Source organism: Lissotriton helveticus, chromosome 11 (assembly GCF_964261635.1).
Source record: "Lissotriton helveticus chromosome 11, aLisHel1.1, whole genome shotgun sequence".
Lineage (NCBI taxonomy): Eukaryota > Metazoa > Chordata > Amphibia > Caudata > Salamandridae > Lissotriton > Lissotriton helveticus.
This window is the reverse complement of record NC_136072.1, coordinates 731,953,528-731,979,758: the sequence shown is the minus strand read 5'-3', so window position 1 is coordinate 731,979,758 and position 26,231 is coordinate 731,953,528. Positions and strand designations below refer to the sequence as shown.

Sequence of the window (26,231 nt, the reverse complement as noted above, 5' to 3'; positions counted from 1 at the left end):
AATTGGATGAACAGTTGTTTCGGTGTCATTGGAGAGGCAAAGGGGGTATGCGTTGGCACGAATTGATGCCGGTTTTGAATAACGTTGTACGGGGAGGGGTGTGCCCGGATGTTTTGGTGGTTCATCTGGGTGAAAACGACCTGGTGCAATGTAAGGGTTTGGCTCTGGTGAAGCAAATGCGGAGGGATTTATTGGAGATCAAGAGGCAGTGGGCAGGGTGTCACATTATCTGGTCGGAGTTTATACAGAGGAGATGCTGGAGGGGGGCAGTGAGGCCAGGGGCGATTGACAGAACTAGGAGGAAGATCAACAGGGAGATGAGGGCTTTTTGTGATAAAGAAGGGGTGGGCAGAATGGAGCACCCGGAACGGACGTATGGAGCGGTATATTTTTTCTTGGAGGATGGGGTACATTTGTCCAGATATGGGATGGAACTCTATGTTGTACAGTTGAAGGAGGCGTTGGACCGGGCGATAGGGGTAAAAAGGTATCCGAAGGTACAGAGGTCCTAGGGGGGGGGGTCGAAAGCGGTAAGGGCTTTCGAGTGGCGCTTTTCCCTAGTTATAATGGGGGGGGTAGGATAGGAGGAAGGAGCTTTACTGGTTGAAAGGGAGGGAGTGTACATAGGGCAGAGGTTAAAACAGTTGAGCCAGGCGTTTGGGTAAATGATAAGGAGGTTTATGATGTTGTCGGGGAACTGTTTAGGGGTGGGGGAATTGGCAGGTATGTGTATATTTAGTTAGGACTAGTTTTGTACGGCAAAGGCTAAGGTTGGGGTATGTTCAGGATGCACCTGTTTCCAATAAAAGCGGCCTTTAACACACCTTATACCTGTGTCCGGTCGGTTCTTCCCCTCCCCGTCTCCCGATGGGCCCCAATGGGGCTTTGCGGGGGGTGGCCGACCGGAGGGAGGCTCGCCCCCCCGGGGATTTTGGGGCTCCGGGAGGAAGGGGAGGGGAAGTAAATAAAGGGGACACAGGAAGGGACTTTGGGCTGGTTGGGCTGGGCGGCGGTTTTTGGGCTCCTTTTGGGCTGGGAGGGTACATAAACGGCCATTTTGGGTCACTGTGCACCATTTCATGGGACAGTGACCCAGCAGCCGGGGAGGTTAAGGGTTTTTTTGTCCCACCCGCCCTCCCTGTTTTTTCTGCTAGCTAGAGTTGGGGGGATTGAAAAAGGGTTTTTGTTGGTCGCAGGTGCTTTCTGTGGTAGGGTTGACAAGTGTGTCGCTAGGAGCAGGTGCAGGAGTGGTTTTGTGGGTTGGCGCTTTTCCCTAGTTATAATGGGGGGGGTAGGATAGGAGGAAGGAGCTTTACTGGTTGAAAGGGAGGGAGTGTACATAGGGCAGAGGTTAAAACAGTTGAGCCAGGCGTTTGGGTAAATGATAAGGAGGTTTATGATGTTGTCGGGGAACTGTTTAGGGGTGGGGGTGGGGGGATTGGCAGGTATGTGTATATTTAGTTAGGACTAGTTTTGTACGGCAAAGGCTAAGGTTGGGGTATGTTCAGGATGCACCTGTTTCCAATAAAAGCGGCCTTTAACACACCTTATACCTGTGTCCGGTCGGTTCTTCCCCTCCCCGTCTCCCGATGGGCCCCAAAGAACCACTCTGACTACATTCCGCCTCCTCACCCGAATGGCACGGTTTCTTTAAAAAAAAAAAAACAGAGTTTGGCTTCCAAGTAGCTTCAAACATGCATGCCTCAGTCGGCACTCAGAACCAGTCATTTCAGGTGTAGGAATAAAATGTGCTTACCACCGGGAGCGGATCATGAGCAGACCTGGGACCCAATGCAGGGCATAACACAGGGTTTACTCTCTACGAAATAACTACGTCCTCAAGAGACAATAAAAATCTGATGGCTTTACTGCGGTTTGGATGCTCCAACATACAGATATTTGGAGCTTGACGCGGAAATGGTCCACCAGCCCGCTTTGGCCCTCCTATCGCCTGAAATAACTGCGAGCTTGGTTGTGTGTGGTCTCGGGCTGCGTGCTAAGGTCAAATTAATAACTCGTCATAAGGAGTATATGTTCAAAATTCTAAGGAGCAATTGGGGCGACACGAAGAGCCTTCCAAAGCTAAAGTGGAAAGGATAGCTGAGAATGCTCCAGACAAAACGGCAGCGAGCTTTTATAGGATGCGGATTGTTTTTAGACATATTCTGCTGTAATGGATGGGGGGCCCTTCATCTCCGTCACATTCCCAAACTAGCATTTCAAGATACTTACCGATGGTCAAGGTGATTCGTAATTTGAAGCTGTCCGAGGTAACCGTGCTTTCAGTGGGAGGGTGGGTACAGAGGGTGGGTACAGAGGAGGGGTGAGGGGAAACGGTAGGGCTCTAAGAAATCTTTAAATCAGCAAAACAGGTTTTGCGACTACCTAAAAAATTAAAAGCAGATGACTTGAAAACAGGGTACTTTGACTGGCGGAAGCAACACTTGAGTGCAGGCACGGTTCCCTGCATGCTTGCAAGCTTCCGGAACACGATTACTGGAAGCGTGCACGTTGCTATCTGCAGTAAAAAGGTAAAAGTTGGGATCAATGTGATATTCACTCTCTGCCTCACTCCCCCCGCCCCCGCCCCCTTTCTCACTCAGCTGGTGACACTGTAAGACGGTAGCGAGGAAAAGGGATTCCTTCGCGAATGTTACATATAGATTTGGGCAGGCTCAGGTTTGTCAATGATAGAACCTGGGCTTTTTTTCTTTACCAAAGACAAAACAAGAGGCTGCTATTGGAGCACTTTAGAATTGAAACAAAGTCTTTCTGTCTGTTATAAGCAGGAGGCCCATCTCACACAGTGTGTCTGAAACGAACACTGGAGGTGGTCAGAAATTAAGCGTTAAGCTACATAGTGCTTAAGCCCTCACAGAATGTATGCTAAGCGTCATCTAAATTCCAATGCAATTCTGTATATCATGTGGTTTCCAGGGGCAGCGGCACACTTTTCTGGATATGGGTGATTTGTGTAAGGACATCCACATCGGAGACTGTATCTGCTTCCGTTGATGCACCATGAATGCACCACTGACCTTACATGGAATATCAACCCAGTTTTGAAAGCCATGAAACTGGCCAGTGGTACGTACTTAAAAGGCATTGGTAATGCATCGGTTTCGACTAAGTAATGAATAAAGAGCTGTTTTCATCAATCATCCTCAGGGAGAAGGAAAGAGCTCCTTGACCGATAACACCGTTTGAGAGGATGTAGCGCAGCAGCCAGAGCTGCTGACTCGAGAGTTGGGGATCCCAGTTCGTGTCTCGGCAGTGCCACGCAACATCTTGTGATTCTATGCAAATCACTTAATCTCTCATGGTGATAAATTATTAGATAAACATGCTGCAAAGGTAAAAGGCAAAAAAGCAGAGGAGAAACAAGCAATAGGAAAATATGCTACAGCCAATAGAAAGGGAGGAAAGTGGCACACACTTGAAACAATAAAAAGCCACAAGAGGAGGCAGGATGCAAGTCCCTTTTAAGTTCATAATAAAACAATAGATTTCTCAACCACAACGCAGGCGCTGTGCAGGTGAAACCTAAAAAGTACAAAAAATAGTTAGTTCGGCAGTGGAAGGTGCAATTGAAGGTTAAGGCCCAGCATCTGCATTGGTAAACTATTGTAGCAGCACTGTATTTTTTTCTCCATTTGCTGTTCCCTGCATGTTCACTACATTTCTTTGCAAGTATTACAAAGCAATATGTGTTCTCATGGAAAGGAATGTGCCACCTTTGTACAACATGTTACTCACGGATGTTTCCATTAAATGTGATCATAAGTGTGGACATTTGAAGAAATGTTTATTTGCACTTCACCAAAGCAGCAAGAATAGTGTGGAAACACCTAGTTCTGTGAGTGGTGCCTAATAAATGATAAGCACGGTACATCCAGGGTTGTAGAATTGTGTGTTCATCCCTTTACTTTTTAAGTGAGCTCATTACATCTCGAGGAGGGATTCTCACACTTCATGGATGTGACAATGCTACCACAATTTCAGCATTTTAAAGATTTTTAGTTAGCATGGCCTTTTTTTTTTGCTTACATGTTAATACTTTTCTTCATATGTATATGTGTTTTGCATGCTTCTGATCAGTGGTGGCTGGCTTGTACCTGTACTGCGGTGGTGGGCGGGGTGGTGGTCACGGATAAAAAAAAATATATAATTAATTCACTTGCCATTGCAGCATGTTGTCCTTCTCCCTCTGGTGTCTTCCAGGAAGTTCCTGATGCAGGCAACTGCACTACCCCAATCCTAGCGCTGCTTTCACAACCTGAAAGAAGCACCACGATTGGATAGAGTAGGCTCTCCTTGCACTTCTACGAGCACTGGAGGCCTGCGCTACCTCCAACCCAGCTGTCTAAGACAGCAAGGTTACAGAACTTTAAAGTGTGATCTGGCTGGCCGTCCCAAGAACACAGCACAACTTTTTTGCTGCCCCACGCCCTGTCCTGACAATTAGTTCAGGATGGTTTGGTGGGGGAAAAAAACGGTAATAAGCTTTATTACTGTTTTTTTTTCAGGTCTGGGGCTTGTGGGGTGACACTCTGCTCAAATGGAGGAACCACCCCTGCTTCTCATTTACACTACCACCAAACTACCATACCATATATATTACAAGGATTCTATCTACATTGTTGTGGAGTTCGTACTGTAGTATAATCAGTGCTTGATACAACTCCCACCCCTGCATAACCTCCTGCTTATGCACAGTGGCATCTTTTGTATCACGTTTAAAGCAGGTCTAAAAATCTCAAGCACCTCACTGAATACTTAGGCCAAACTATTTCTTATACCTTATTTAATCATGTACTTCAAAAGATGAACTCACTGAAAACAGGAGATCTTTGCAACCTTGCCAGAGGTATGAAGCGCTATATATATTCTACAATACATTGCAAAACAACCATGCAACCAGGTCAGTGTTCCTCTTCCACAGCTGTGTTTGGGTGGGGACATGGGTTCTTAAAATGATCCTGTGTGGCTGGACGAGCAGGTTCTACAATGACCCAGCCAGGTGGAGGTGCAGGTGTGACTCTCTCAGCAATAGAAACATGGGGTAAGCAGCTATGGCATACATTATCTGCCCCTTTGCCCACTGATGCCCCTGTGTTCCTGGGAGAGAGGACACAGGCAGGCCTCTCAGCAGATGTTCCAATTGGAGCAGGAAACTTTAGCCCACATTGCCTCCCCTATACCTCAAAACTGAAGCTCACAGTTTTCCTGAGTGAGAATTACAAATCTTGGTCATTGCTGCCTTTGTGCTGCCTACTTTGGAAGTCCCGTACATGTTGTTATGATTGCACTCTGGCAGCTAAGAAGCCAAACCCTGAATGAGGATGGATCCTGAACAGTCCCTACCTAGACAACTTTTGTTCACAATGCCATTCAAGCCCTACATTTGCGAAATTCCCTAAAGGTGATATAGTTTGTTGGAGGACAGTGTGTACCGGATAGACACATGGTGGTGGGAGGCGTTTAAAAGGGATGGAAAGGATAGCTGAAAGAACAGAAGAGGGAACTACATCTAAGAAATGTGCAGACTAGAAAGCGATGAGTAAAAGGTGAGGGAAAGGATGCAGATAGGAGAAATAGGAGAGAAGAGGATAGTGTGCAAGGCAGAGGAAAAGGATAGTGGGAGATGTTCAACAAAGTGGAACACATTTGAAAAGGAGGTTGGACAGACAGAGGACCAGGCTCATGAGAGAGGTGTAAAAAGATAGAAAGGAAAGCAAAAACAGGAGCAAAGTCGGGACAGCAGAACAGTGCGAAATGTGTAAAAGAGGGAGCAGAGTGTAGACAGGAAGGAAGCAGAACAGTGAAAAAATTAGAAGCAGGCGGCATATATTGGGAGATGCATAAAGGGGCTCGAGAGGAATTAAGGATTACTGCTCTCATTCTGCTTGGGTACTTGCATAGTAATTTCACTGAATGCCTTAGGTGCAGGTAAGCTTAGCTGGAGAGGGCTGAGAACCTTCACAGCCACACACAGGGGGAACATTGGAGATCACTCAAAAGCGCAAATTCTGGATTTTGCGGCCCACTTGTCCCTAAAGCACAGCAATTCAAGTTGTTCTAACATTCAGCGACTAACAGCAGTGAGGCAAGCTCTTAAAAGTGACGACAGCAACATCTGGTCGGCTTCCAATTTATGTTAGAAATATGAATGGCACAAGTACAGTTTTGAAATCACATTGAGGCAATCATACCGACATGTAAACAACTCTGAGAACAGAGATTCCCCCACAGTAAAGAGCAATGCATCAGGGATGTTCTCGGAGGACAGCAAATGTTTGGAAGTGATCAAATACGAAAGCAGATCAAATTAACAGAAGTGGTCATATCTCTAATCTTCAGTGGTCCTCATTCCTGTGATTGTGAGGAACCCACTAATTCCCGTTTATTAAAAACCTCTCATCTCACATTCACAGTCATTAAAGACCACAATGTACGGACGATGGCTTTAGAATACTGGCAGTACTCAAAGTAAAATCATTGGTGATCCAGGCTACATTTTGGAGCTCTTCGCAACAAACAACAAAAATCCCTGAAATGCTCCATTGTACGAGACATTGAAAAAAATATATACATTTTATTCAGACTTAAGTCTGGTTACATCAACCTACTGCTCTTGCACAGGCAAATGACAGGCGGCCTCACCTACTTTTTTAACTAAATGTTAACCCATGAAGATAGAAGTACAGACGACTAGGATAAGTCCACTGGAGAGTTTAAGGCTGTATTCAAATTGATGAGAAAGAACTTTCTGAGCAGAAGTTAATAAAGTAGTTGTTCCAAAAAGGACCCACACCCAGCTTAAATTTGATACACTTGGTGATGGTGCCATGTTTGAAGACCGAGTACTGCTTTAGATCACTGTTCTCCATGAGCTGAAGTTAATCATCAAGAGTTACATTTATTACCTTGAAGACAGCGGGTAGACCTTTTCTGTAGGATAATTGTCAAAATCTAAAAAAAAAATCCGCAATTTCTCAGCCAAAAGTCACCAACCTGGTAGATGCCTTAAGCATTAATCATAAAGGTGAGAACGTACACGTTTTTACTTGGTTAATTGCCCCCTGGCACCGGGCAAAATGACATGCTTGCCAAACCACACTAAAATGGCACATGCAGAACACTTAGGAATGTTAAGCTCTGTCAGTAGATGGCTGGGGGCACTGAATTGATTAATCGTAATTAAAACTATATCCATCCATAGATGTTTTGGACTTGGATCTTGCACTTATGTTGGCCAGATGTCAGAGAGACTGTAAAGGTGTATGTATGAACGGAACTTCCACAAAACAAGAATACTTATGATTTAGCAATCTGTAGATCCAACGATAAATACAAGGGTGGGATACAGTGATTACATTTATCGTTTATCTGACCACTAGCAACTGCAGCATAACACTGATCATCATAGTGCTCTTACAGAGGACTGCGTGAATTAAACAGTAATAGTGTTGTTAGAAGATCAATAAACAGACGAGCAGGAAAGTGAAATCAGAGCAAAGAAGGAACATTTGCGTATCCAATGCCAGGGGAGATTCTCAACAGTGATGATAAACACCGTACTGGCTTCTTACATTTAATAGCAGCTATCCAGAAAAAAATGGAATTCTGTATTGTTTCACCACCGAGTTGTCAACCACATTTCTGACAATGGACGATGAGATTAGAAAATGCATTTCCAAAATGATCTATCGGTTGGACGCACAGAAAAGACACATGGGCAACAAACAAACAAATATATATATACTGCGGGTCTTTATCTTACTGATCATGGTGGTGCCGCCAGCCAGGGCAGCCTTGGTTCCCTGGAAAAAGTCATCAGCTGATGTTATTCCTTGGTCTGGCAATTGAAAGCGAGTGTGGACATCAATGCCACCTGGGATCACCATCCTCCCATGTGCCTCAATAGTCTTCACACCTCCCGGTACAATCAGGTTCTCGCCTATTTGCCTATTTAAAAAAAAAGAGAAACAGACCAGTTAAGTCACATCAGCACATAGTTAATAAGCCCCCTCAAAAGAATGGCCTGTTCTTAAGACAACGCTGTGCAATCACCTCTAAGGCAACCAACTTGTTTGGCAAAGATTAGATGTTGGAAGTGGTCTCTAGGTTTAAACAAAGTGAACGGGAACCATGGGAACTTAAAGATTCTCAAAAAGGATAAACGATTTTGTCAAACATGCAGAATATGAAAAATTTGAAAAAATTCAGGATGTCTGAGGGATCCAGAGTTCATTATCAAGATGCAGAACAGCTTTACTTATATTTATAGTATAACCTAAAACAAAAGCAACTCATTGGTTGACGTAAAAACAAATGAATAATGTAGAAAAGGCAAACAGGTCACAATAAGCAAAACACCTCACTGGAACAGTCTAGATTGCCGACTGGCCATCTATGATGGGAAAAATTGGCTGAGATAAAATAGAGTTTCCATTTGGCGGGTACGAGTTAGATAATATAAAAAATAAACGGCATCTGGAGTCAGAGGCTTCCCTTACTCCGTTAAAGGAAGACTCCATTAATGTGAAGATGTGAGGCAAGGTATTACCAATTATGCAGAAACTTCGACAATACAGTTTTTTATAGTAAATATCACAGCATGGCTCTGTAATTGATTTACGGTTTCCTCAGAGAGCTTAGGTTTGGTCTATTCTTGGGATGACTGATCGGTACATGCCTCCATTAAACAATGTCCTTCAAGATGTACTCTTGATACAGAGGAATAGCAAATGTTAGCAGAGAAGGTTATTTTCTGCTATGTTATGGTGTCCGAGATTTACATTATTTAAAAAAAGATCATATTCTCACACAACAATAAAAAAGTTATTCAGCATGAATTACTGGCTTTAAAAACTGAACTTCGACAATGCTATTACCGGCAACCCCGAATGATGCAAAAGGGTTATGTGGGGTAGTTATGCCCAAAAATTAGGAATAAACAAACTATAAATGCAGGCAAAGGATGAGAATCACGCCAATTATTTTATGCTGTTCCAAAATATAAATTTCTCAGTTACCAGTAAGAATCCAGACTCCATATTCCATACTAACGAAAGTGAATGCAAGGAATCTACTTGCCTGAACTTTACTACATGGGTGACGATACAACAGTTCACTGGAATGCCAACTTATCTGCTAGTTTATCAATACAGATACTAGCCATGGGTGCACTCTACATAGGCGGATATATATATATATATATATATATATATATATATATATATATATATATTTATATATATATTAAAGTTCACAGTTGCCCAATGCGAGGCGCACTCCACGTTGTTGAAATATTAGGATCAGGAGAAGGGTGTCAGGCATGACGGCGTCTGCTGCTACCGGACGCGTTTCGGGCATCCGCCCTTCTTCATATTTCACCAACCTGGAGTGCGCCTCGCATTGGGCAACTGTGAACTATATATATATGAATCTTCATATAAGAAAGTCCAAAGCCGGCAATCTATATTATCACAAATGTACGGATAACTCCTCATCCATGTATGTACATGCCTGTGGGGGCCATGCTGCCTATTTCTAGAATAAAACGAGATTCTAAAATTCTCAGGGTGATCAATCTGTTCCCAACCCTAGGGTATTTAGGTACAGTATCCAGATCAAAGAATTTGGTTAGTTTCCACTCACCCACATGCAGGCTCTTTAAAATGCCTTGCTGAGCTACATGTTGTGTCATTGTTAGTGATAGCTCGCCAATGCTCAAGGATGCACTTCTTCACCAGAAAAATGGTAGATCCAACATACCACTTTCTGCATGGGCAAATAATAGCATATATGACAATCTGTATTACAAGTGATCAACTTAGTTCCATGTTTTTATACATCCCAGTTAGTGTCACCTGTTCCGCATTGCTGCTGAATTTACAGGCTTTACAGCAACAACAGGTTTTAAAACCCATTGGTCGTGGTAGCCATTTGCCCTCCTTGGATTTTAAGAACATTTGTACTAGCATGTCTTTAAGAGAAGTGTTCCTTTGATGGGTAATCACTGGATGAGGCCAATTCTTTCCTTAACACTGGGTCTTGTGTAAGAATGTCCCATTGATTTCTCAGGATTTTAGCCACTTTGTGTGACCCTTGAAAATATCTAGTGATGAAGCGAATAGAAATTTGGCTGTCATCTGCTTTTTTTGGGGGGTTTCATACAAAGTTCTTTCTTTGACGTCACTGACTATGTCATGAATTATGTAATATGTGACATCATTAGCAGTGGATTGCGGGCATGCGAGTTATAGTTAGCAGAACTAACTAGAACGGAGGAATTTCAACGGTTTTGTACGAGTGAAATGTCCAGCTCACTATAACACCCCTAAAACCTATGTTTTTTTCAGTGAATTTCTAAGGTTTTTTAAATGCTAATTCCTAACTATAACATGTCTGAAACCTATGTTTTTTTCAGTGAATTGCAAAGGTTTTTTTAAATGACAATTTTTAACTATATTATTTGTCATATTTATTTTTTTATACTGATTTACTACTTTTGTAAAATATTTATTTTTAGATATTTTATTTTTTAAAACACATTATAATTACATTATACATTACATTACAAAATATACTCTCAGAATGTATTACTTTAGTTTAAATACTTTGCAAATAAGCAATAGATTTTCAAGTACAGTAGTTAAAGTTGTTGCAATGGGCAACACAATTTCAAACACTATGCAAAATTGAGCTCAATGTGAATTTCTAGTTAAATGCAATTAGTTACTTTATAGATTACTTTTCTAACCACAGGACTGCATCCCAGATTCAGTCCTGGGACAACTCCTGTAAAGAGATGAGTAAAATTGTTTTGGTTACAGTAGTGATTTTTAAGGAATATTATTGTATTTTAAAAGTTGACACTTAGAAACATTTTCACATAAAATCACCAATGTTATCCTATGGGAGGAAATTCACTTAGCAAGTAAGTAGTGTTATCATTACTTTTTCTTACTCAGTGGTGAATCCTGGATCTAGCACTGGTGCATCTCCTGTAAAGAGTTAAAGAATATGTTTAAGTTATACAGGCTATTTTTAAGGAATATTTGTAGTTTGAGAAAATCGACGCTTAGAAACTATTCTTGTGAAAACCAGACAATGGATTCCTATGGAAAGAAATACAAGTTACTAGTAAGTACGCTTAGAATTACTTTTCAGGAGCAGTGCTAGGCTAAAAGATGCAGCACTTGGTTCTCTCCTGATAACAGGTGAGTAAATCGGAATTGATTTTAGGTGAATATTTGAAAGCTCGAAAACTCCAGACTTAGAAAAATTCCAATTGAAACCAGTCAATGTTAGCCTATGGAAGAAAATTCAAGTTAATGGTAAGTACGGTTAGAATTACTTTTCAGGATCAGTACTGGGCTCAAAGATGCAGCACTGAGGTCTCTCCTGATAACAGGTGAGTAAATCGGAATTCATAGTTCGGCTGATTTTAGTTCGGTCCAGTATATATATAGAGCCACTTTCCTACACCATCCCCTCTTTTCACCACTGTGCAAACATGCCCTGTGGCGCATTTTAAGTTGGGGATTTATTTTAATACTCTTATAATAAAAGCAAGAAAGAATTAAAAGAAAAAGAAAGAGCGAATACGTATGAGGATATAAAACGAAACTAAAACTGTTTAACAAGTTTCACTTTTACAAAAACATGTGCGCAAGTTAAACAGAGGAAATGTGAGCACGTGTAAACTGAAAAACGGGACCAAAAAAATGGGAGGAGCACTAAATTCGTTCCATAGTGACTTCAATAACCAAAATGTATATAAACCACACCCGTAGGATGATTACTTTCGTTTTTGTGATTTAATTACAGATGACCAAACTACAAACAAGATAAAGTTTACGATCGTCAGATTCATCTTCAGTTTATCGTCCATTTCCTCAGAGGGAACATAAAGTTAATGTATATATTGTAATATATAAAACATTATGTCCCCTCCAGAGGAGTTGGATGTATGTCGACGGAAGGAGGAAAGAATTTTAAAGAGGTAAATTAATAGTATATGTTTATGCTTTATATATTTTTCTAATGCAAGTATATTATTATGATTTCTAAATGTAGTGTGTAAAAGTATAATTGTACTTTAGAAACAAAATGATGCAACAGTTCATGTATTATCGTCGCAAATTGAAAATACTATGAAGACGCAGAAAAAAGGTTTGAAATATGTACAATAAAAAATAAAATGATTAAGTAATTCTCTTTTTCTTCTACAGTGAAAATGGGTCCATCAGTATGTATATTGTGTAGTAGTGTGACGTGCTTTCACTCATGAAGAACTGGAGGTTTATCGTTGCAAGCAGTAAACATGAAAAAAAATATTAATGTCAATTAAATAATAAAAAAATGCTTTTTAACAGTCACAATGTTTTCATAAAGAGTAATTGAATTGAAAAAAGAAAGATGAAGTAGTGAGGGAGTGCTTGTAATAGCACTTCTATTCTACTTTATCTGAAAGTAAATCATGCCCTCTTATATTAATAAGAATTTGGGGCAACAGTTTAAAAAAAATTTGAATAGAAAATAGTGTTTGCGGAGAAAAAAGGGAGTGTGTGCGTATTTATATAGCGTGTAGTCGACCCAAAACTATATCAGCAATTTACATGAGCACCGTATTTACAGTACTTTTTCAGGCACGCGTAGATTACGTCATTTCTCTTCAATAACAGGATGTGGACGCGACTCAGAGGCTTGAACACTGATTTCCAGCACCAAGTTTGACAGTGTAACTCAATGACCACATACGTATATATGTTAGCTGCCCTTCATGTGCCAAAAACTGCATCCTAAAGCTTTCATACTCCTGTATTACTACAGCTTCAACACTCCACTGAATGTACAACAAACATTCATATTCGCAGAAATACGTTATGGCCAGCATCTTTCATGTGTGCAACTATAGATGAATATAGGGTCAGTGATACCCAGTACCTTCCATGTCGACCATGCTGTGGTACTTTACAGATATAATGACACATTTGCGTTTAAGACCCAGGTGACGTCAGCACTACAACACAGACACCCGAATCAGTTGATTTCTCATATACCTCACGACGGAACCACGCCCATGGCTCCGGAATCAAGGTTCAGAGCCTCGTGCAGCACTGGCATACGTCAGTTCAGCCCACTCTGCTTACGCTTTCAGGAAACCACAACAAATTTAACGACACTGTCCTAACGCTAAAGCGGCGATACTTTTAACACAGTCCTTGTAAATATGCCCCCAATATCACGAGAAATACAGCGAAAATTCATGTTTGCAAGTGAAAACATTGTTAATATAAGACTGTGCACTTAACATATCAATCCACCTTGCATATTAAACATGCTCAAGTCTACTTCAGAACAGATGTTAGGATCAGACATAAACCGCAAATTAGCGAGAGTTTTCCTATCGTCCTCAAATCCAGGGCCGCCTTGTAAATACAACGCTATTGTCATACCTCCCTCTTCCTTTTAATATTCTCATAAAAACACCTACCTTGCTACTGAGAACGCCTACATTGCAACTCACTGGAGATACAAAGCGAGCCCTTAGCAAACCGGCTGCTAACATGCATTAATGCATCTTAGCGTCACCTAGTAAGTAGGCGATATCATTTTCACAGTATTTTTGGCTGTTTAAAAAAAAATTGTGGCGAAATGGCACTTCTTAATATGCCCTCAATCCTGCTATGACACAGCAGGAACCTCGACTCCCGCCGTGCCATAGCAAACAGCAGTGTCCCGGGGGTAGACACCCAAAGACACAGCAGGAGCCGTTCCGTGGGGGGGGGGGGGTCTAATCCCCGGGGCTTACACGCACCTTTGAGCTCCCTCACCCAGTTATTTTGTAGCACCGAGCAATGGCGGTCCCCGGGCAACAGGGTCCCTCTAGACCACAGCTTTCCAAACTTTCCACGGCGGTGACACACCTTTTCGACAATCTTAATCTTGTGACACGGTAATGCGGGCGAGCGCAGCGAGCGAGCGAGCCGAACCTCCTACAGGTGGTTCTCTCTCCTCTCCGTCTCCCTCTCACTTCTCTCCCGCTCTCACTCCTCTTCCTCTCTCTCTCCCTCTCTTCCTCCTCTTCCTCTCTCCCTCCTCTTCCTCTCTCCCTCCTCTTCCTCCTCTTCCTCTCTCCCTCTTCTCCCTCCTCTTCCTCTCTCCCTCCTCTTCCTCTCTCCCCTCCTCTTCCTCTCTCTCCCTCCTCTTCCTCTCTCTCCCTCCTCTTCCTCTCTCTCTCACTCCTCTCCGTCTCACTCTCACTCTCACTCCTCTTCCTCTCCCTCTCCCTGCAGTCTCTCTCCCCCTCTTTCTCTCTCTCTCTCTCCCTCAGTATCTCTCTCGCCCTCTCTCTCCATCCTTCAGTCTCTCTCCCCCTCTCTATCCCTCCTCTCTCTGTATCTCTCTTTATCTCTCTCTCTCCATCCTTCAGTATCTCTCTCTCTGTCTCTCCCCGCTCTCTCGCTCTCTATCACTCCCTCTATCTCTGTCCCCCCCACCCCCTCCCCCCCCCCCATATCTCTGTGGCACCCTTTCGCCGTTCCCCTTCTCTCAGGAACTTCTCGCGTGAGCAGCCCCTGGAAAAGCATTGCCTCTGCTGTTTGTGCATTACAGGGAGCCGTTGGTTGTGATATTATTATTAAATGCAACTACTGAGAAATGAAATGAACAAAATAGACAAATACAATGGACAGAGTCCCCACCTCTCTGCTAACGCCTGAGTTTTCTAATTACGAAGATGCAGCGCCTTGAACCAGTGCGCCAAGCAGAGACTCCTTTCGAAACTGCTCGGAAGCTGCCACTGCCAGGTGTCCGACAAGGTCAAGGAGCAGGAATCATGTTCGCAGCAGCCGGTGCCCCTGGCTAAGGCTGGTGCTTGGCAGGCGAGACTGGTGCCTGCTGGGCCCAGGGTGGAGGGAGGCGCTACAGAGCAGATTAACAGCAGCAGCCCCCCCCCTGCGCAGAGGCGCAACTAGAGCCACATTTCAGGGGGGGTGGGCTGAAACATTTAGCAGTAGGTAGGGTGGCGCTGCAGGGGCTCTTAGAAGGGGTGAAACATCAACAAAGCCTCTTTAACAAGCACATGGTCTTTTAATGACCTGTGAAGTGCTCGGATGCGGCTGTGTGTGTGCCCGGGAGCTGTCTGAGCCCGGGCTGCCACACACGAGGGGGGGGTCATTGTCACGCGACACACCCACAGAGTGGAGGCGACACAGTAAGGTGTCCCGGCACACACTTTGGAAAGCTCTGCTCTAGACCCCCATCAATGTAATATTTTAGACCCCGGGATTTGGCCCTCCCAGGTAGCTAATTTTTAAACAACCACAGGAACCCACGCTTCGTTTTTATTTATTTTTTACGGCCCATCCATGCACCCAGCGCACAATTCTCCGTTTAAAAAAAAAAACAAAAACCAATTTTGGGGGCCTTAGGGATCCCTGTGGGACCCCCCTGACCAGGTCTAGAGGATCAAAATATTTCTTACCTGCCCCTTCATACATTTTGAACACTTGTTCCACTAATTTCTAGACCCTCGCTTCTACCGAGGCACAAAATGGCTGCCAACACTTCCTGGTTTCGAATGATGACAACCACTCGGCAGCCAATCAGCATTCAGCGCATGATCGGGAAGGTGCGCTTAGTGTGCGCGCATCCACCGAGGCCGTAGATATATATGTACTTTTACTTGTAATTTTCTCAGAAACTAATGAACGTATTTACACCATTTAAGCAAAAGGCATGAGTCTGAACAGAGGACTACCTGTTTGCCAAATTTAGTATAATTCCGTTCAACCGTTCGGGCTGTAGCCATGATGAACGATTCCTATAGAAAATTGCATGGGGAAAACACGTTTTGGGACCCCCCCTTTTTTCTCTGCCCCCTCTTCAAATGCAGTATTTAAGACACCGGGATTTCTCCTTCCCAGCTGGCTAATTTTTAAACAAGCACAGGAGCCCGCGCTTCGTTTTTATATTTTTTACGGCGCATCCATGCACCCAGCGCACATTTCTCATTTTAAACAATATTTTTTTTTTGGGCCCTAGGGGTCCTTGTGGGTCCCCCTAAGCAGGTCTAGAGGGTCAACATATTTCTTACCTGCCCCCTTCATACGTTTTAAATACTTGTTCCACTAATTTCTAGTTCCTAGCTTCTACCAAAGCACAAAATGGCTGCCAACACTTCCTGGTTTCAAATGTTGACAACCACTTGACGACCTATCTGCATTCAGCGCGTAGTGGGAGCAGACATGCCTTCGTCCACTCCTGTTTAGGGGAGCTTGAAAAATGCTCCAGCTGGGTGGGAGCAGACTTTTGTTTCCCTGCCCACACTCTTGCATGCAGGGAAAGCTTCAATTTGCCGTCCGGTTAGAGCAAACACAAACGACTGCTCCTGCTAGATGAGAGCAATGTGGGCTCCTACAGCACCCAGGACGGGTGCATGCAGGGAGTCTGCTGGGCCGTGTGCCCCCCTCCCTTTAATACAAAAAATAAGGTTCCGGGGGAATGGAGTCTCCGGAGCCCACAGTGGCTCTGGGAAGGCGACCGCACACACCCCTCTCCGTACCAAAATATAAAGGCCCTTGTGATGGGGTCCCTGAGCCCCACAGTAGCTTGAGGAGGGGGGCTGCCCGCTCCACTACCCTTAAATAAAAGGAAAGGCCCCGATGATTGGGTCCTCAGGACCTGCACTGCTTTTTTATTGGGGGGGGGGCTGCCCACCCTTTTCCTTATTATTAAAAATAATCAAATTGCTGGTTTATGCTGCCACCAGTGAAGCGTTGGCCATGCGCAGCAGGAGGTTGGCTATCCTTGGGAAGTTGTATTCATGGCCTGATTAGTTATAGCTACGTTAGGGCACATGTTACAGGTATCCGAGATAACTATAACTGGTCAATTCAGTGGTTTTGGACATTTAAAATGGTAAGTTTTGACTGACATTTTCACCTAACTAACGCTACTTTAACTTTTGGTATTTTTCACTGAAACCATCCATCCATCTATCTATCCATCCATCCATATAAGGTAGAGCAGGGAAAGAGTTGGAGAATGTATTATCTATATGTATTGCCCCTGTAGTCAATGAAAAGTGGAGTACCCCATGACTATGGTGCCATCTGAAAAATTCGAACAACACATTCCAAAACAAAAGATGTAATTCACACTTGGCTGATACCTGAAAACTTCAACCAGATCAGTCAAGAGAAAGTAAGTTTAGGGAGGAGAGAGATGGTGCTAAAACAGATGGACCGAATGACACTTACCGTGGTAGTTGCAGAGACAAATGTCTGCTATTTAGTTTCCATATATCTAGCATTAGCCAATTCATTAGATTGAGATTTTAGCAAAAATGGCAATTTAAACAACAGCTTCGCTTGCACCTATTTTATATACAACCGAATAGTAAGTTCATTAACTCGTCACAAACTGTGGGGTTGTGACCAAATATGTATAGGTGGATTTTCTTACATCATTCAGTATGTTATTCGCATGCTTCAAAAAGAGTTTGCAAACACCAAAATTTTTACTGCCCATCAGACTAGGCTGTTTTTCATTCAGCAGGTGAGAAATAAAAGTGGAGAGTTGTGTAGGACTACTGTGCACAATGAAAACTGGTAGAAAAATAAAAAAAAATGTGAGAAAAAGTGAACATGTGCCATCATTGCCTGCTTCTAAGGAGGAAGGTGAGTGCGTGTGATTATGCATCAATACACGCTACTAATGCATACTTACAGGGGTAAATACCATTTTCCAATAGTAGCATGTGTGGCTGTAGAGACCAATGAACAGTATAGACTGTAAAGTAGTTTCCTTCTAAGCTGTGGCTAGCGGGCGGATCATACAGATCTTCGGAACAATGTCCTTAACAATGTTTGGCCAACCATAGCCCGATGACAAGCCAAAATATCCAAAATGTACTGCTTTGTAAAGGTGTGGATTTGACCACGTAGCTGCCCTGAAGATGTCTGATAACAGGCCGGTACGAATGGCATCACATATCCATTAATATCCTTGATGATTTAATAGAAGCTGCTCTGGTACATGTTTTTAACCTAGTAGTTTTCGCATGAATTTGTTTGATGAATGTTCAGAAGCTAGAAGGCCTGGCCTTTGGTCATGCTCAGCAGGCTATGAGATTGGAGCGCTGAGCAATAGTCCACCCAGAGACAGTTGGGGATGGCCAAATATTTACCATAGTAGGGGAGCATTTGCTGTTTGCAGGGACTGGTTGTGGGGAGTTCCCGTTCTTAAAAGTCTACTAGCCATGACCAAATGATGAGCCCAGTTGCTTCAAAGAAAAGAGATGCTGAGATCAGAGACAGGTTAAAGGCCTGGCTCAGAACTCTGAGCCTTTTGTGCATTGTTGGATATGTGTTGCTGCACACAGACACTGGATGAAGACCGGCATCTGTGCCCAGAATCAACTGGCCACAGCCAAAGATCAAGCCATCAACTCTCCAGATATTGGTTTTCAGTACAGGGTCTGTTCTGGTCCAGGAAAAGACTAATGAATTATGGTGTGTTGACTTGCTTCAGTGATGTCAATGGTGGTTTTAGTCGTGATGTTACATGTGTGGTCACCAGTGGCAAAACAGATAAGGTTATTTGTAACAAGAGGAGCAACCCACAGGCATTCTACTTACACAGCTGAACATTATTCACAATGTTGAGGGGTTAAGCTTTAGATCGTAACCAGGAAGTCACTTCTATAGACAATTTATATGTGGAAACACTCAAACGGTTAGCAATGCAATTGCCTTCAACCTTTGTTAGGTCACTGCTTGCAGATGTATGTGCAATATAAAAGAATACCGGTTCATCCTCTGTCAAATTTTGCGTTACGTATAATATAATAGACTTCACATCTATACTGCAATTGTGAACATAAACAACTTGTAACCCAAATTCAATATTACTTAGACTCACGTGGCTATATTTACAACACAATACAAAATGAATTATACAACAATAAACTACAAATTACCACATTAAAAACAAACACCCTATTATAAAATGATAAAATCTTGTATATCTCTATAAGTCATTTTTTTCAGTAATTGAACACATCAAAATCAAAACACACAGATAAAAATAGAGTTCTTATTGTATTCAATGCAAGAGAAAGAAGAAAAAATGGTACAATTTACTACTGCAGATGCACGCAAGACATGCCTGTGCAACAACCATTCTTTCGCAAAATATCATCTCGCTCCCAACTGGACAAACAGGTGAAGAGTGTGTGAAAAAATTCACATAGGCCACATGTATACTCAACATTTCACCCCAACAGGATAAATCAAAGGGTCATCATCAGAACAGAAATACATTTCCTAAGTAACTGAGGGACAATATATTTAGGCATGAATATCCTGTTGGCACTTGGGAGTCGCAATGATAAAGTGTAAAGTCTTTCAATTTATAGACTTATGAGAAAATACGTGTCCGCTATGTACAAAGTGTCCAACTGCCTGGGAGGCTGACCAGAAAAGCCCAGTAGCAATAGAACATGGAGGCAACCATCAGTTCCTGTGTCAGTTCAGAAAAGATACACTCAACTGTCTTTTTTAAGAGAGGCCAATTGAAAATCATGTTATGTGACCCAGGTGGGAAGGTCTGACCTTTTCTTACAACTTTGTACAAAAACAAAGGGCTCTCTGAAAATGAGTAAAACCTATCTAAGGAGGGTTTCAGTAAGTGAATGTTACACAATCTCACACAAACTCCTCTGACAAAGTGTAATAACCGAAGACTGGAAGGATAATGTTACTTACCCAGTAAGCATCTGTTCTTCCCATGTAGAGCTGTAGATTCACATGCTTTGCACACTCCTGACATCTAGTGTTGGGTCTGGATATTTGCAAGTTGTTTTTCTTCTAAGAAGTCTTTCCTAGTCACAAGGTAAGGTGGCTCCTCCTTTCGGTAATAGTGTGCATGGGCATCAACTCCATTGTTAGATTGTTTTCCCGCAAGAGGGTGAAAATGGAGTAAGTGTAGTATAGAGATGTCCATGCGTATAAATGTACAATAAAGAGCTGCAACAACTACAGGTACCCGGGGAGGCAGGTGAATCTACAGCTCACATGCCAAGAACAGATGCTTACTGGGTAAGTAACATTATCCATTTGAGGCGGGTGTGCTGTAGATACACATGCTTTGCATAGACTACAAAGCAATATACTTCCAAAGCGGTGGCTAACCTGTAGATGTTGCAGTTCTTTAAAATAGTGTTTTAAGTACTGCTTGGCTAACATTAGCTTGTTGACGTGCTAACACACCTACGCAATAGTGTTTGGTAAATGTGTACGGTGTAGACCATGTAACTGCCTTACATATGTCAGCTAGAGGAATGTTACCTAAAAAGACAACAGAGGCCTTATTTTACAAGTGGAATATGCTCTAGGGGGTATGGATAAAGTTCTTTTAGCTTTAGCGTAGCATGTTTGAATGCATTTAACAATCCATCTTGCAATACTAGATTTAGAGATGTAATTGCCTTTGTGAGGTAGAGCAAATGGAAAAAATTGTTTTGATTTGCGAAAGTCTTTTGTCCTATCTATGTAATAGAATAAAGCTCTTCAAACGTCAAGCATGTGAAGAGCGCGTTCTGCTACAGAATCAGGTTGAGGAAAAAAAACTGGTAACTCAACCGATTGGTTTATATGAAAAGCAGATACTATTTTGGGAAGGGATTTAGGGTTGATGCGTAGAACTACCATTCTTTGTATATCTGAAAGAAGGGTTCTTCTAAAGTTAATGCCTGTAGCTAACCAACTCTCCTCAGTGATTTGATTGCAATGAGGAAAGCAACCTTCCATGAGAGAAATTGCAAAGGGCGCTTGTGCAATGGTTCAAAAGGTGGACCCATGGGCCTTGTGAGAACAATGTTGAGATTCCATACTGGCACAGAAGGAATCCTTGGTGGCATTACTCTTTTCAATCCCTCCATGAAAGCTTTCATTACTGAAATTCTGAATAGTGACAGGTGTTGCCTGTTCTGCACATACGCAACTACTGCTGCAAAGTGCAAATGAACAGATGTATAAGCTAGTACAGTTTGCTGTAAGTGCAACAGGTAACAGATGTTTTGTATAGAAGCATCTAAAGGATTGATTTTGTTGTTATTGCAGTATATAACAAATCTTTTCCACTTCACTGCATAACAAGCTCTGGTGGTAGGCCTTCTTGCTTCTTTTAGAATTTTCATACAGTGCGGTGGTAAATTTAAATAACCAAACTCTAGGACTTCAGGAGCCAGATCACTAAGTTCAGTTCTTTGGGATTAGGATGTCTGATTTCTCCATGGTTCTGTGCGAGGAGCCTGGAGGTGAGGAGCAGATTTTGATGTGGAACTAGAGACAGCTCCAACAAGGTGGTGTACCATGGTTGATGGGCCCATGTGGGAGCTACTACAATTAGTGTGAGGGATGTTTGCCTGAGGTGCCAAACCTGACACAGAATGAGTGGGAGAGGCGGTCAAGCATAGGCAAATATCCCAGACTAGTTCATCCATAGGGCATTGCCCTTTGAGAGCGGGTATGGGAATCTGGGGCCGAAGATTGGGCATTTTGCGTTTTCTGCTGTGGTGAACAAGTCTATTTGTGGGAATCCCCATTGTTGAAAGTATGGAAGGACAACTTGGGGATGAAGTTCCCACTTGTGAATTTGCGGTCTCCTTCTGCTGAGAAGGTCGGCATTTTGATTGTTTACTCCAGGGAGGTGTTCTGCCAGAAGATCAATCTTGTGATGGATCGCCAAATTGCAAATCGCTTGAGCGAGTCTTGACAGTTGGAGAGAGTGTCCCTCCCTGCTTTTGTACATAATGCATTGCTGTCATGTTGTCTGTTCAGACTAGGACAGTTTTGCCTAAGAGGTGAGTTTGAAACGCTTGATAGTTGATGGATGTTTTGCTTGTTGCTCCACAGACGTTGTATTGTGTAATCTTGGAGAAGAGCACCCCAACCGGTCATAGATGAGTCTGCTGTGAGCAGGAACTGTGGAAGAGGGTCAATGAAAAGCCGTCCTTTTAATACTTTTGGTGGGTTCCACCACTGCAAAGTGCGATGGGTACGGTCATCTACCAATACTAGATCGGTTAATTGACCCTGCGACTGATTCTACTGACGTGCCAAGCACTCTTGTAGGGAACACGTGAAGTTTTGCAGGGGTTACGATTGTGATACAAGACGCCATAATTCCCAGCAGTTGCATGAACACTCCGGCTGATGAGGCTTGGTTGGACTGAAACTGTAGTATCATAGCCTGAATATTGTGAATTCTAGCTACATTGGGAGAGGCTAGAGCTTTGACTGTCTAGAGAGACTCCTAGGTAAGACTGCATCTGTGACGGATGCAGGTGATATTTTTGTGCATTGCCCGTGAAGCTTAGTTGATGGAGTAGGTCTATTGTGATCTGTGTGTGTTGTAGCCAATTTTGATAATCGCTTTGATGAGCCATTCACCTAGATAGGGGAAGACGTGAATATGCGATCTTCTGAGATGAGCCGTGACTACTGCCAGACATTTGGTAAATACTCTAGGCGCTGGAGTCACTCCGAAGGGAAGTACTTTGAATTGGTAATGTTTGCCTGCTATCACAAATATGAGGTATTTGCGATGAGCTAGATGAATTGGAACATGAAAATATGCATCTTTTAAGTCCATAGTAGACATAAAATCTGCCTTCTGTAAAAGTGGAAATACCTGTTGAAGGGTCACCAAGTGAAAGTGTTCTGACAGTATATAATGATTTAACTCTCTGAGATCCAGAAGAGGTCTTAGGAAACCGTCTATTTTGGGAATGAGAATATACAGAGAGTAAACCCCTGAGCCCTGGTACTGTGTTGGAACCGGCTCTATAGCTCCTTTCAGTAAGAGGGATTGCACTTCCTGTTTGAGCAACTGTAGGTGTTCTGGAGACAATTTGAGAGATCGAGGTGGAATATTTGGTGGATTGCTGGTAAGCTCCAGGCAATTACCATGTTGGATAATTCCAACCACCCATTTTTCTGTTGTTATAGACTGCCAAATGGGGAGAAACTGTTGAAGTCTTACCCGGACAGGTGTGGTATAGTCGGGGGGGGGGGAGCGTGGGCAAGTCACTGTTTGTTAGGGGAAGTGGAGTAACGAGGTGTGTTTCTGCTATAACCTCTTTGAAAAAAGCCTCTGGGGGAAGAGGACTGGTTATTACCTTTAAAGGTTGAGGTATTCTGGTCTGAGGATGTGGTTTTGGACTCCCCTCAGTTAAAGGAACGATCTGTTTGATGGTGACTGGAGTGCTCCCATGGACTTAGCCACTTCAGGGTTCTTTTTCATTTTTTCTAATGCCTGATCTACGTCAGAACCAAAAAGAGGTTTTTTGTCCAATGGTGTGTAAAGAATGGATTGCTGGACCTCAGGCTTAAACCCAGAGATCTGTAACCAAGCATGTCTCTTAAGCAAAATACTAGTGTTGACCTCTCTAGCCACGTTAGCAGCAGAATCTAGAGCAGACCTTATGGAGGAATTTGAAATTAGCTTACTATTATTTACCTGGTCCTGCGCCATAGCTTTCTGCTCATCATGGAGTCATTAAAATAATTATTCCATTTCCATTTCATTCCTTTGTGCCCTGTCATATGTGGCTAAAAGGCCCTGTGTATTTGCAATGCACAATTGATTTGCAGCTTGAGCAGCTAAGCGCTTGCCAGAAGAGCCTAGTAACTTAGGTTCCTTATCTGGTGGAGGAGCATCCCCTGATGTTTGTGAATTAGCCCGCTTCCGAGCAATAGACCCTACCAGAGAATGTTCACATTGACATTGCAATCTGGGTCTGGATGTGTTGGCTAGTCTGTTGGAGGAGAGAAAAATAGTGTATTTTACAGGAAATGTGTGGTGCAGCCAAATATTTCTCTTTTTGCACTGGCACCAGACAACTAAAATTACTAGAGAAAACTGCAGCAAGGCCATAAGCTCTACCACCTGGCACATCTAACATAGTGAATTTGTACCACAGGTGAAGGGTTTTATTAGAAGAGTTCTACGGTTCTAACATGCGACCAGTCAACCGAGATAAGTTGGCCAATAGGCAATCCTGAGAGTTCCCATTACACAGCACTTTACAAATAGTGCATTACATAACCAATGCAATTCTGAGTTCTGCATTAGCCTGCCCTTAAATCACCTTGGATGACAAAATCTGAAGTGAAATGGTTAGGCGTTTCACGTCTAAAGTCAAGGTACATCATTGTGGGTGCAAATATATATATATATATATATATATATATATATATATATATATATATATATATTTATTTATATTACCTACTGGCGGTCGCCAGTAGGTATATATAGTTAGGATTTTTTCTCTATGGGATTTTTGAAAATTCTATGTCTAATAACTTTGGCGTTTGTGGACGGAATTGGCTGAAATTTTCAGGAAAATGGCACATTTTGTTTCTGAGCAGCCCCTGAAAATTGGGGGGGGGGGGTTCGTCCAGGGGGGGGGGGTCGAGAAAAAAGGGGGGGTCCCAAAACGTGTTTTTAACATTGAGTTTTCCATAGGGCGGTTGGCCTCACTTTTAGCCCGAACGGCTGAATGGATTTGCACGAAACTTGGCAAAATTGTAGGGACTGGTAGCCCGATGTGCCTTTTGTAGGTCTCAATATATGTGCTACAGTGGATTTTGAGAAATTAACGTTTAAAAAAAGATATATATCTGTAACAGCGGACCGGGCAGCGCTCCAGTACGCGTACTTTTCGCGCAACGGAGCTTTGTGAAGCGAAGCTGATTGGTTCTCCGGCGTCTGTAAACATTCCAAACAGTCCGTAGCGGCCGCCATCTTGTCTCTCGGTAGGATCGAGAGACAAGAGGAGGCCAAAGCGAAGGGGCAAATGACCATAAGGGGGCATAGTAGATCCTCGCTGACCCCCTAGGTTTGATGTGGAGGTTTTAAAAGGGCCCCGCGGGGCAAAAAAAAAAAATAATAATAATAAAACGGCTGAATGGATTTGCACGAAACTTGGTAAAATATTAGGGACTGGTAGCCCGATGTGCCTTTGCTAGGTCTCAATATATGTGCTCCAGTGGATTTTGAGAAATTAACGTTCAAAAAAAGATATATATCTGTAACAGCGCTCCGCTTCGCGTAACGGAGGTTTGCGAAGCTGATTGGTCATTCTGTCACTGGGCTATAGTTGGGCTACATCTGGCTGATATTTGGGCTACATTTGTTTTTTTTGTCTCTGGCGGCCATCTTTGGGCTACATTGGGCTACATTGGGCTTCATTGGGCTACATTGGGCTACATTTGGCACCAACATATATATAGGCCAATGTAGCCCAATATATATTTTTCAAAGTTAATTTTCGTAAAAACCACTGGAGCATATATCTTGACATAGCAAAGGCACATCGGGCTACCAGTCCCTACAATTTTGCCAAGTTTCGTGGAAATCCATTCAGCCGTTCGAGCTAAAAGTGAGTCCAACCGCCCTATGGAAATGAAGGAAATGAATGGGTAATTTGTAATTAGCAAATAGCTCATCGCAAACTAGGAATGGTAAAGAATCGCTATTTATTCCTTAAAGTTCGCTATTTAGGAAATGCAAAAAACTTTGATGATACATATGGCGGTTCATCTCTAACAAGATAAGAAGCATAGGGATAGATTTATGATGACTGGCGCATCACCAGGGATGTGTTAGTCATTCTGTGCCGCTGTTCCGTCACCTATGGTGTGCTGCATTTACAATGCGGCGCATCATGGGGCAAAAACAGCACAGATGCGTGATGTATCTGTGCCGTAAAGGTGGCGCATTGCTGGAGTTGTATCGCAAGTGTGATGAAGCTCCAGCAAGGGTCGGGGGTGCCCCTGTCGCAGGGTTTCTGTTCTCACACAGAACTGTGGACAGAGGATTGGAACCTCGGCGAATTAGGGTGTCCCAAAACTCACCTTAGTAATCAAAAACCCCTTAGCAAGCTAGGTACAGTGTCACATTGGATATAACAAACTCTCAATGTTTAGACAATCCAGAATATGAACTTATAGTACCTCAGGATACGTGGAACTCATGAACAGTCGGTCGTTATATATTTCTTAGAAACCAGAACATGGAGTTAAGAAGAACACATGTGTATTTGAAATGTTTATTTACTAATGCCGTCTTCTCAGGCGTAGTATCTTAGATAATACAAGTACACATATTATCAGTAGCAAAATTACCAGCATAGTTACTAGTAC

General features: G+C 42.8%; 1 protein-coding gene across 2 annotated transcripts in view; it reads right to left on the bottom strand.

Annotated features, from left to right (window-relative positions):
* The window catches only part of DPYSL2 (dihydropyrimidinase like 2), a 422,636-nt gene that overhangs the window by 176,617 nt on the left and 219,788 nt on the right, over nt 1-26,231 (bottom strand). For both annotated transcript variants that reach the window (XM_078666613.1, XM_078666614.1), the window contains exon 3: nt 7,784-7,968. In XM_078666613.1, coding sequence (XP_078522739.1) covers nt 7,784-7,968 — 185 coding nt within the window. The remainder of the gene's footprint in view (nt 1-7,783; nt 7,969-26,231) is intronic.